The following is a 13122-nucleotide window of genomic DNA, read 5'->3' on the forward strand; positions in this document are numbered from 1 at the left end:
CTTTAAATAATTTAAGTGTGTGAATATGCCTAAGGTATTGTTGATTTGCCAGCTGACTAAACACAACCTGTTCATAGGAAATAGGAATAGAGCAGTTAAAGCACTCTGTTGGCTCTGTTGACAAGATATTTACATCAGCACTTCAAAATGTTCTATTTTATATCATTTTTATAGGAAGCTTGTGAATTAAAATGGGGATACCTGTTCACTCAAAATTAACTCGTGATACAGATTTTCTGATTGCTTTTGTACCACATGGGCTTATCAGTAACCTTGTCTGGTAGCCTTGTTTTAGAGAATGGAATGATGGTATTGTATTTTCATATTTTAAAACACAGTATCAACTGGACTGTACCTCAACATTAGCTTTTTCTTTGGTCTTGATTTACTGATTGTAAAATGGTTTATCTGTATTGCAGATATCTGTGAGGTATCTGCAATACATGGATATACAGGTATATACATATATGAAAATGTGATGTAGCATGGTCACCTAATGTCACAGTAATCATAAAATCCCTTTTGACATTTCCAAGCTGGCATTTGAAGGTTGAGGACTTGAGGACAACAACATCATTCCTATCTTTAAGCAGTACATTCCCCATTACTATTACATCAACATTGCGGTCATGGATGATATTTTGTGCTTTCTTTATTTAAATACCCCTCAACTATTCTAAGAATGCTTAGTGCTAACACTGTTGGGTGTAGTGTAATGTCCCTCCAGGTTTCCAAGATGTTTGTATTTTAAAACAAGTATACTAAACATTTTCTTCATATTCCACGCGGGAAGGGCGTCTGTTTCTTTGTAGAAACATCTTATTGTCACCACAGTGGCTCTCAAGCCATCTGGAATGGAATGAAACATTTATGCATTGAGTCTACTAGATAGTTTTCCAGACTTACAGTTTTGCAGTTAGCTTCTGAGTATGATTGCGTGCTAGCTTTTGAACTAGATTCGATTTTCTACCCCCCTCCCCAAAAAAAAGGTAATACAACATTCAAACATTTTTATATTTCTGCTCCTGTTGCATAGCTGTTTTTGTTAGTTGAATTAGATTGAGAGTAATCGTGAATATAAGGTATAAAATGTGAGGTGTAATCACAATGTCCTAAGTCAGATATATCGACCTATCTCTCAGGAACCTTTTCCAACTGCTTTGGCAGTCAGAATCTTTTGGGGAGAACAGTGATAACAGAAACATTACATTTTACCAATTTACGTTGGTAAGTTTACTAAACTAGCGTGATGCCAAGGAATATTACATCTGCCAGTGGAGTTATCTTTTTCCAATCCCATTTCTATACCTGAAATAAAGTGCTTACACAGGAAAGGATGTGTCATGACTATGGATAATAAAAGGTAAAAGAAAGCAGAGTTTAGGTAAAGACATTTGAGATGTTGCTTCCAACACAGACATATCATCACTCCTTAAATTCACGTCAGCACCAGGCATATACAGTATATTATAGTTATTGGTGGGCATAGATTTTTTTTATTTATCTAGATTAATCTCACTGTAATCTTGGCCTTAAAGGTGACATGACATGCTGTTTTTGGATGCTTTTATATAGGCCTTAGTTGTCCCCTAATACTGTATCTGAAGTCTCTTTCCCGAAATTCAGCCATGGTGGAAAATTATAGCCACTACAAGTAGTCCCACAATCAGCTTTCCTCAGAACGCGCTGTTTCTGTGTCTGTAGCTTTAAATGCTAATGAGGAGGAGAGGGGCGGCAACATGCGCCAATGTTTACAGGATGTATCGCAATGGCTCGTTGCCCCCGTTGCTGTAAAATGCCTAGAATTTAGCCATTCTCATCTGATCACCCTGGTTTGCAGAGGTGCACACTCAGTTTTTTCAATGTGGAGAAAGGGGGATATCGCGAGCCATAACACCAACAGCAGAACGGTTATCCAAATAACAAAGAAGTGTACAACACTCGCATTACAGCGTTTGTATTCACACACACACTTGATGCCATTTATCTTTACGTCGTTAGCAACAGTAACTCAGCTGTTAGCTGCAGAGCTAATGTTACTGCCACATTCTAAGGGTAGCAAGCTAGGTAACCATATACAGTAAAGCAACAAAATGATATAGCGTTAGTTAACTTACTTGTCCAAGGTTTGTAGATTTGTAGATTGACCAAGGAGATTTAGTAATGATCCAGAATTTAATTTCAGCAAGGCCAGCTTTGAGTTGGCTCAAGTTGAGGAAATGTTTGACGCAGACATACAACACTGTGGGAAGTTGTGTCGGCGCATTTCCAGCGAAAATACAATTAAGATAGGGGTTGTGCAGAGGCTCGGATGAAGGAACAAAAAAAAGATGTGTGCTTGCATTTGAATATCCAAGCACTGAGCAACTGTTATGCTTCGTTTGTTTGCTCGCCATGATGTCTCTCCAGGAAAAACCGATATCGCACTCGCCCTTGCACGGTGGTAGCTCAGTTCCTCATGGGCGGGCTAGATGATCTGGTCGGGCAAAGCAGAGAAAGGGGAGGTAACCTTCCCCCTATCTACGTCACTAGGGGGAGATTTTCAAACAGCGCAATTGAGCCTTCATTTTGTCAAAGGCGGAGAAGAACACGCAGGGCTTGGTTTAAACTTATCGAAAATTCTAGCCACTGGGGGACCAAAGGCAGGCTAGGGGAACTCATATTAATGTTAAATAACCTCATAAAATGAAGTTTTCATGTCATGTCACCTTTAATCTAGATTAAAATGGCTCATTTGAATTCCACCGAAGGCATTTAGAATATGTGTACCCAAATAATGACTAAAAGTAAGTAAAACGGGTTTCTCAAGCCAGGTGAGCAAGGAGATAGTTAGCTTGGCTGATAGAGCTGTGCTGACGGGCTTGCCTCGGTTGCACTCACAGTATTTTGACGACGACTCTTCCCCTGCGCTACATCAGCGCTTGACCCGGCAGGCCGGCATCTTACGCGTTAGCTAAGAGATGCTTTGCGTATAGGTGGTATTTGAGACTGGAAAAACAGTAAACGAATTCCGCATAGCACAAGGTGCAAACAACCTTTGTATTGTCGAGGTTTCCATTGAGAAGCTTCTTAATAATACATTTTCCCTGAAGCAAACCGCAGCAAACATTGCTGCATCCATGTTAACACGTCACGTTTGACGTTTGATGTGGTAATTTCATATACAAGGCATACGTTCGAAGACTCGTTCTCGCCCCCTACAGTGCAATTTGGCTGGGTATACATCTGCGCTAAAATGTCAAGGTGGAAGTCAGTAATCATACCTTGCGTAGTATTGACCCAGCTCCCAACCCAACTTTGAGAATAGATTAACGGCGATATTTTTTTTATCGGCGTTAAGAGTTGCGCGTTAACGCCGATAACGGAACACCACTAAATATAGACCTAATAGCCTACACCACCACTCCCAGTGTAGAGGACTAACCTGTTTGTTCTCTGAACTTCTTTTCACTGTGCTTATGGATTTGCTGTTTCATTGATCCATTAAGCATCGGTGAGTAAAAGGTTTAGAGAACACATGCCTTGGAAGAAAAGAACAGGCAATCTTATACCCCACATTATATACAGAGAAGATAACATACAAGAATGAAGAGTATGCTACCATGGAATGCTATTATGTACAGTCAATTAACATCTGAAAATGTTTCCATGTCAATGTATTCACATTACTGAGTAACGATAAACACATAATAGGCTATGGTTTATCTAGATTGTTTATATAATTTGCTACACTCATAAGTACTTAATAAGTACGTAATTTACTTAAACTAATAAGGATTTTCAATAATGGATCAAACTTCTGCAGGCATGACAGTGATGTAACTGACTGAAAATAAACTTTACAATACAACTCTGTATCTGTGTCAATTGAAGCAGATTGTAAGATTTGCACATTTCAGCAGTAAATGTTTTTATCAATAATCAATAAAGTAGGTTTTATCTGGTATTATATGTGTAATGTGTTATAGAATGTAATAATATAATGTGATATGTGTGTAATATAGTTTGCTATATACATTGGTGAAACTGCGTTTTTTTCTTAGTTTACTCCCAGTAATTTTCAAGATGTTACATAAATATTACTATAAGGATCTTAAAAAACTGCTTTTCTTTGGTATAATACCCATCTATCTTGAGTTCAATGGACAAATCCATCAAGCAAAAAAGCACAGGAGGAGGACTGGGAGAATATACTGATTTGTAAAGATCCACTTTGCTTCTTTGTGTCTCCCTCTCTAGTCATACTCCTCCTTTCCTTGCCCCCTCTCACCAGTGGAAACGGAAGCCTGCCTCTGTGCCTGAGCGAGACGCTACCAATGAAGTGAACATAGCGCACACTCCTCCAGGCAGTCAGTCTTCACAGACTATTCAATGCTGCCTCTAATGCACAGACTTCCCAGAGCACCACTGCAAATTACAGAGCGCAAGGACTTGTTCCACCGCGTGAAAACTGGACTCCAATCCTGAATCACTAAACCTCACCTCATCTTGAGATCATGACTTTTTCTTAAAAATGTTGAGCTATGAAGATATTTATGTCTTTGACCTGTAGCTGAAGATTTCTCAATCCATGTGTGCAACTCAACTCAGCTTTTTTCTCTCTCTCCATCGGGTTCTGTTGGATTCTGTTTAGGCCTTCCTCAAAAGCTGGACCTTTAATATGCTCCAAAGGTGATGTGGCTGCTTTCATGGACTTTTAAGTTTTATTCTGAAACAATTTAAAATGACTTTTTATGGATTTAGGATATACAGTTGGTTTCCTTGTGTGTAGGCTACTGGGAATTTAGATTGTTGACTTCTCTAATGCTTATTTGTTTCAGTGGTTAATTTCGTTTATTTATAACGTGTTGGTACTTTCCGCTGAGCATATTTTGTATGTTCCAAGCTTTCGATCAGTCTTTTAAAAGTCTAATTAAAGACTAAGTAAATTGATAATTTTTAAGATTAGAAGTTAGAGAAAAGACATTATAGTCCATCTCATGGGAGTGTGTGTTGGGCTAAAGTGCATTCTGACGCGCGTTCTGCCTCTTGGTCACGTAAAACGGTCACAAGGTGATACAACTAATGCTCGGACATCGGAAGATAACGCCAGGTAATGGGAGAAACCCCACTGCTAAGGTACGGTAAATCAGATTAATTAAAGTATTTTTCACTTACATATTTCAAGTCCTAATCATTTATTGACTGCGACTTCTTGACTTCAAAGACGCTTTTGAGCACTCGATTGAATAGAGTCCGTTTTCTGTCCGCATGTTATTTGGCAGGCAAGTAAGCTGTAGTGGACTTCCGAAATTAAATGATGTCGTCAGATAAATGTTATATCTGCAATCTCAAAAACATGTTTCGGTGACATCTGGACACATCTGTTTCAACAGGAATTTACGAGATGTATAGGCAGATGCACTAGCTATCACTTTTTAATTAGGTTTGCGTTCAGATGCTTCCTTGAGTCTCGCAATTTAATAAATAATCTCTAGACCTTGGTGCAAAGGCCACTCAAAAGCGCTTGAACAAAGTTGTGACAGTCAACTCAACCATGACAAAGAAAAACAACTCTGCACTGAGAGACAAATGACTTCATTCTTGAGGTTAGGCTTGGATGTTTAAATAATAAGCATTGGAAATGTGTTTTATGTAAGTTCTCAATGTACCTGCTTAATGCACGTCTCCTCTCTGTGTATCTATAGGTCATTTGGATAAACTGACTTATCTCTGGTTCAAGGATGAGCATGCCCTGTTGTCAGGAGGGAACCAAGCTGGTTCTGATGCTCCTGCTGCTGCTCGGTCTACAGCGGGTTCAGTCCAAGTCCTCAAGGCATCATCACTCACAACGACATGCCCAGGAACACGGGAACCACCGGAACATCACACTGGCTATCATCCTTCCACAGAGAAACACTGCCTACCCCTGGGCCTGGCCACGAGTCGGCCCCGCTTTGGAACGAGCCCGGAGAACCATCAATGCCAACCCAGCCCTCCTCCCTGGTCATCACCTGGTCTATGTCTTTGAGAACAGTGAGAACGAGGAGGGTATCTGTTCGGAGTCCATTGCCCCGCTCATGGCAGTGGACCTCAAGTTAGCCCACGACCCCTGGGCCTTCATTGGGCCTGGATGCTCCTACACTGCCTCCCCCGTGGCCCGATTCGCCAACCACTGGGATGTCCCCATGGTCACTGCGGGCGCTCCAGCTGTGGGCTTTGATGGCGCCAACCTCTACCCATCCATCACTAACACTGGTCCCACGCACAAGAAGCTGGGCAAGTTTGCCCTTCACATCTTTGAACACTTTGGCTGGGAAAAACACGTTTTGCTTATGTTCAGTGACCACAAGGCAGACGACCGGCCGTGTTACTTTGCTGTGGAGGGCATTTACACGGAGTTCAACAATGCGAACATAACCACCATGGAGCGAGTGTTTGTGGAGAATCTACTACCAGTCAACTACTCTGAACTGGTCCACGACATCCATCAGGAAGGGCGAGGTGAGTCCTTCTTTGTTGATGTTCCCTGTTTCAAGTTTGTGAGTTGCAAAGTACAAACAGGAAACCATTCAGTTGGACCACATTTCAGAATAAGTATTCCTTTAAATAGCATTCCTAACATTTTGAGTTTGTTGTCGCACAGGTGTATCAATGAGACAACTTCCTCTTCATCGACATTGAACAATACTATGTTCCTACATTCTTTCAAGGGGTACAAATATCCTAACCAGCTGATTAGGGTGTCTTTAAAGTTTCTGCTGTAAGTGTTTGGTTAATTAATGGCTGGACCATTGATTGGTCAAAAAGCTCTTGACATGGTTTCCATGGTTTCCATGGTTCATCCGATGAAAAGGATGGGAAATAGCAGATGTGTGTGTGTGGGGGGTATTTATATCTAATCAGGGTAACATAGGCATTTTACAACCCTTTATTTCTTTATTAAGCCAGGTAGGCAATACCATTATTGTCATTTTAATAGGCCATTGCATGGCACACAATGTCTATAGATCTTCACACATGCAGTTTCATATCAGGCACACAAAGTTGTTTGTTTTCCCCATATCTTGACCTTTCATAAAAGGAGATTTTTTCTCTCCATCGGTTGTCAGTGTGGTATGTCTCCTTCCAACCTAAGCCCAGTGGAGAAATATCAAGGTTTGACAGGTCCAATTGTATTTGTGTGCTCAATAGCACACTCCGTTTATCTGTAAACAGTGTGTCTGTCCATTTCATTTCCCCCCCTGTGACTTTTTTCGGCCCCTGGCCTCTGAGAAGGATTCTCTGCAAGGCTTGTTAAGTAGGGGCATTAGCCGGTGAGCCTAGCTGCAGGGCACCATTGCACCAGTAGCCTGAGCCAGAAATATGAACTCAATCGATGGAGGCAGAGCCCAGACAGCGCCGCAACTTCACTGCCTCAACAGACGGAAAATCTGTGGCAGGAGATGATACAGCAGTTTTGTGGCTCTGTCTGTTTTATTATTCCGGAGCCCTTTTAAAGATCCCTCGCTAGGAAACTGCACTCACTTAGAAACAATATAAAAACACTCTTTCAAGTGGATACTGTAGTGTTTCCATTGATTGGAAGCATTCTGGAAGGTTACAAATGGTTGTTAAGAGTATGTACCGTAAAACTGATTGTGCTATCTCTGAACTCATCTGTTTCTTTTTCAAGTCCAGCACGCACACCACAGATAGTAGCTTTTCAACTGGTTCCAAATGAGCTTCACTGTCTCGTTTCCCACAGAGGCATAAAAACGTCTCACTAAAAGACATTTATTAACAGAGGTCATGGGCCCTGCTACCTTATAAGGGAGCTGCGTTCTGCAAATCAGATTAGTAGGTATTTCCTGATAAACAGAATCCGTCATTGGGATCATTTCTCCTGGGCCCTCTGCTTTGTGGTATACATGCAATTAGTCATATATAACTAGATATGAGCAAATAAAAGAGACCACTGGTTCAATTCAAACCGGTAACCTTTTTTTTCCTTCTTTTTTTTATGACTGAGGAAATAATTTGGTTATTCATAAGATGGACAGCCTGGGTTACACATTCAGTTTTTGAACTTGAGTAGGCCACTAAGCTTGTGTAGAATACAAAAATAAAAAGAACCTTGCATCTTGTCCTTTTATCAGCTTGATCCTGTGGCACCAACAACTAAATGTTATTGTATTTGACGGATGCAAAGTCACACTGTCAGTCTTTGTAAACATACAGCTTAACCAAACAAGAAGAGAATGTACCTTATGATCAAAGCATGCAGCATGCCTGCCTGACTGCACTGTATTACATCAACAGTCATTGACAAACCTCCCAAATCATTTTGTAAGAACACTTTTACACACTTTTATAAACTTTGAGCCCTGGAGTGAGAATCAGAACAGATTCACCTTTTATGGTGTGGTGCTTTCCAGGTGAAAATCTTGTTAAAAATGCCAAAACAGCACCAATTCTCATGAGTTTTTACGCTGTGATTGGTTAGATGGATAATGAAAGGAAGTGAGGAGGTGAGAAACTGGCCTCGGGGACTAAGCGGGGTGTGAGTCTGCAGCGAGAGATACTGTCTTCTGTCCCCGACTGTCACACACACACACACGCACACACCCATGTCCTGTCACCAGCGGTGCTGTGACCTTTTCCTCAGGATTCATCAACATAAAAGAAATGTTTCACAATGTCCCTTTACCCAATCACACCCCTCTACTTCATCCATCCCTTGAGCCCCATAAATAAATAAATACACATCACAGCAGGCCCCCACTGGGGCCACACTGGTTTGGGGAATGGGTAGACACAATTGTACTGTACTAGCACTGTACCACATGATTTGGTTGACAGCCATGTCTGCCTGAGCTACTCCCACTGACATTTAAATGATGTCTGACTGAATCCTCAAAAATGCAGGGAGAGGATTGACAATGTGGAAGAAAAAAGATTGTTAGGTGGGAAAACGTGTCTCTTAGAGATTAGGTTATCAGGGTTATTTGTCTGTGGAGAGACAATGAGCTGCCCTGCATTTAGTGAAATGGAGAGGAGATTGCACTCGAAAAGCCCTTGAGATGATTGTGAACTTTGACCCTGTTTCAAATTTTTAACTAATTACAAGCAGCCACTACAGACACCGCGCTCTGTTCAATGCTCCGTTGATTTTGTGAAGACTGACAAAGACCAGTATCTCACAATCAAAACTTTTTGGAAACAAATCTATACCACAATTGAGCTGAAAGCTTCACAAACTCCCAAAAGTATTTCCTAGTGGGGCAGCTCTTCAGGCAAGATGGATGTTCTTTCCTTTGGTATCATCAATGTTCATGGCACTCAAAGCCAAGTCAGAGCATCGTTGCATTCAGCTTCTAATGAAAGTCTGATTGGACACAGAGGACAATTTTTTTTGTCCAAAGCCTTTATAAACTGCATGTTTGCATTATATTTGACTTAAAGTCAATGAATGTTTTGACAAATTGTAGACTTTTTTCCATCAGTTTTAGGGAAAGGATGGGATAGGCTAATGACAGAACGACTGCAATATATCTTGTTACAAGAAATGTGTGTCACTAGAAAAGTAGCTGGTGGCTGCAAATGGGGGAGTGTCACAAGGAAAAGTAAATGCTTGGTTGGTCAGTTGGACATCTGTCTTCAGTTATTCATTTGGTTTCACATGAGGTATTCACAAGCATCTGTGCTCTGTACAATATACAGGCTTTATTCCCTGACCACATTCACAGTCTAACTCAATCGACATATTCATGGAATTTCTTAAAGGTCTGCCTCTAATTAAAACCCAGTGGACTGGGTGTGCATGACGACTACAATTCTGTGGAGGCAATTTGTCGAGTTTTTTGCTTTAGTCGTATCTGGTATCTCGACACATCTGTTATCTTGGACACCAGATTCCTAATGACATTTTAGTGTAGTCAACCTCATTCGGATTATGAACTAATTTACTGTATGCTGATGAGAAAAGTCAAGCTGAAAAATATATTTTTACTTGTATTGCAGATTTGGGTCAGGAAACTTGATTAAGATTAATCCTGCACAGGAAATTTTGAGTGTTCATTTAACACCATGAGTGTTTCTTATACGAACACTCATATACGTCCATCTCACTGAGAGTAAATCTCACGCTCAACGAGTAAAATGCTGTTAAATTAACACTTAAAAAAATAGTATACAATAATGGCTAAGTTATGCTATCTACACTTAACTCTGTGTAAAAACATTACTTTAAATGACAGAAACTACATTTCTTTTCCAGAAACAACTGGGTTTAAGGTCAAATGTTCTCTTGCTTGGGAAGTACATGATTGATTTCCCTTTCAAGCAAGGTTGTTTGCAACATTATTATGTATGGCATACAGGTAGCTGGCTAGTCAATGTCTAAGAGAGGACATACTGTACACACATATACACATATTTGCACACACACACACACATATATATATATATATATATATATGTGTGCGTGTGTGTGCAAATATGTGTATATGTGTGTGTTAGTGTTTGTATGTATGGGATAATGTACAGTGAGCATTGTTGTGTAAACGCCCTGAAGGGGTATATTTTGCAATCAACCAGATCGCTGTTCGTTATCCCGTTTTTACACGGCTACAAACAAAAGTAATTTTTTTTAACAATATATACATATCAAAGAATTATTTTATTGATAAAACAAATTAATGTTTTGCTTCTTCAAAAAAATTGTCCATTAGCGTGTATAGCAGCATTTTGTTATTCATAACATATCAAAAACGAGTATTTAACAAAGCCATTTAATAAAGATTATATGTATTGTATTTATTAGATGCATAAACAACAATCGTTCAAGCACTTCATTCATCAACCTCAACATTCTATTCACCTCCACCACCACAGTGATGTGCTAATCAGGTCTATTGGGCTCCAATCATGCTGATGACAGACCACATGAAGCCACTCAACAAAGGCAATCAAAAACATGAAGGAAGCAAGGTAGAAAAGAGTCATGTAAGTGAGTTTATCCTGTTTGGGCTAACGTGGTGTTTACAAAAGTAAACTCCAAAAACATTATTCCCAGGCTCCAAAGAAGAACTGTGATAGAAATTGTAGAAAAATATTATACTTACTGTAACCATAACCAGACTTACAAACAAGTGTAAATCCTGAAGCACCCGACACGTGTCACTGCAAGCAAATCTCTTCAGCACCGTGTCAGAGGGCCTATTACTTTGGTGGCCCCTGATAATCAGCCTTTCCCCCACTTGAACCTCCCCAGCCCCGAGGCTTCCCAATAGAGGTGACGCAAGACCCCGGTCGACTCCTACCTATCTCATCTCCGGTCGCCATGGTTGCTGAGCCAGCAGGCGACCACGCTGAATTAAACTACCCACGAGGCCGTGCCCAAGCCTTCCTTTTCCTGCTCCTTTCCCTTGGCTCTGTCCATCTGGCCTTAGTTAAAAATTAATATCCTGGAATCTGAAGAGCAAAAAAGGGAAGCAGGGAAGCACTGACAAGGATTCTTCACACCTTTGGGAGACACTAGTGGTACCTAATTTGCATGAATGCACACCAAATCCAAGCCCAGGGCAGGTTATTTTAGTGATTTCAGATCTGCTGTCAGTAAAGGGAAGCGAGAACTCATCCGAGGAGGGGGTCGACATTACTTTTGTTGTTATTTGTGGCTTTGCTTTGAACATGTTGGTACTGTATGGAAATCTATTTGTGATCTGTTCATATTAAGATGGGAGTCACAGAGGAGATTGGGTTGTTAGTCTGCATATAGCAGAGACAAGGCAGGAAGCCCCCGGCCATCCATCAACGTGCACAGACACATTTCTGCGTACACACAACACACATACATAGACTACATTATGTCCACATTACGCATTTAAGTCCCAGTGGATGTCGAAATATAACCTTCCCTTCTGAGAATGATTGAAAGAATACAAATGAAATTGGCCTTGGTCTGGGATGCTTTCTACATTCTCTCGCATTTCATTTAGATACAACTCTTGCATTCATGTTGCAGCATTAGCAGTGTTGAAATATCACTTGTTATCATTTCAACTGTGAAACTTAGACATTCTAAGTTATTATGGGAAGTGAGATTATGTGAAGATAATGGTCTATTTTGCTAAATGATGGAAAAAGGGAATAGCCGTTTTCTCCCACCGACTGAAAAAATAGTTATCAGAGACAACGGAGAGAATCAGTATTCAGAGTGTTTTGTTTCAAAGTGACAGATGCCTTGTGTGGGCTGAACATTACTCTCATTATTTCATAATTTGTTACAAAGCTTTTTTCAAGATCTTCCAACTCTTTTTTTCCCTACTTTGATCATCAAAAGTTCTATGCAGTTCTGTGTGTAGCCTGTACTATTTTAAAGGAAACTCCTTTGTTCCCTGAAGAACTGGCTTGTTGATAATAGTAGCCTTGTGTACCATATGTTGTGTTCTTGAGGAAAAGAAGAATAATATATGTAATATACTGTTGGAGGTCAATAGGGTAACTATACTGACACACATGGGGAGATAGTACTGGCAGAGAGGCATTCCTAATTAAATACTATTAAGTAAAGGGAACTACAAGAGATGTAATTAGAGTAGCAACATGCACTTGCTGTAGTAACTCCATGCTCCCAGACACAACAGTCTGCCTAGGGCCAACCTCCATCCCTACATCCAGACTCTGGTACTGAAAGTATTTAGCTCATAAGTATTCATGTCTGCTATCAGATGAGAAATGTGTAATTATGATGCAATTATAGATCCTTCAGTTAGCCGTATAACTTAATCCAAGCACCAGGGATATACAGCAGACACAAATTGTGTCTGTAGGCTATTATTTTTGGGAAATACTTTTGAACCAGGTGCTTGTAATACTTGTTAGTTAATAAGTAATACAGACCTTATAAAATGCTTATTATCGTGTTAATAAGACTATATAAGTGTTAATAACAGTAGTGAGTGTTAGTGTTTTCGTAAGTCTTAGTTAATAGGTAATAAGGACCCTATAAGATGCTTAACATAGAAATGTGTTAAGTAAATGAACTAACTTACTGAAGTATTATCACTTATTAACTCATGCTTATGACATGCACCTGGATCTAGAGTTTTAACAGTTTTGTTCTTCCAATTAAAACACCCAGACCGATGTTTTTTATAT

General features: G+C 40.1%; 1 protein-coding gene across 1 annotated transcript in view; it reads left to right on the forward strand.

Moving 5' to 3' along the window:
• Positions 1–1323: 1323 nt before the first annotated feature.
• Positions 1324–13122, forward strand: part of LOC146300785 (atrial natriuretic peptide receptor 1-like) — a 39522-nt gene continuing 27723 nt past the window's right edge. Inside the window, exons 1-3 of the mRNA XM_084706155.1 lie at positions 1324–1363; positions 4240–5118; positions 5688–6483. Coding sequence (XP_084562281.1) covers positions 5724–6483 — 760 coding nt within the window. The 5' untranslated portion in view covers positions 1324–1363; positions 4240–5118; positions 5688–5723. The remainder of the gene's footprint in view (positions 1364–4239; positions 5119–5687; positions 6484–13122) is intronic.

This window comes from Hypomesus nipponensis, chromosome 2 (genome assembly GCF_054491055.1).
Source record: "Hypomesus nipponensis isolate SF chromosome 2, ASM5449105v1, whole genome shotgun sequence".
Taxonomy (NCBI): Eukaryota; Metazoa; Chordata; class Actinopteri; order Osmeriformes; family Osmeridae; genus Hypomesus; species Hypomesus nipponensis.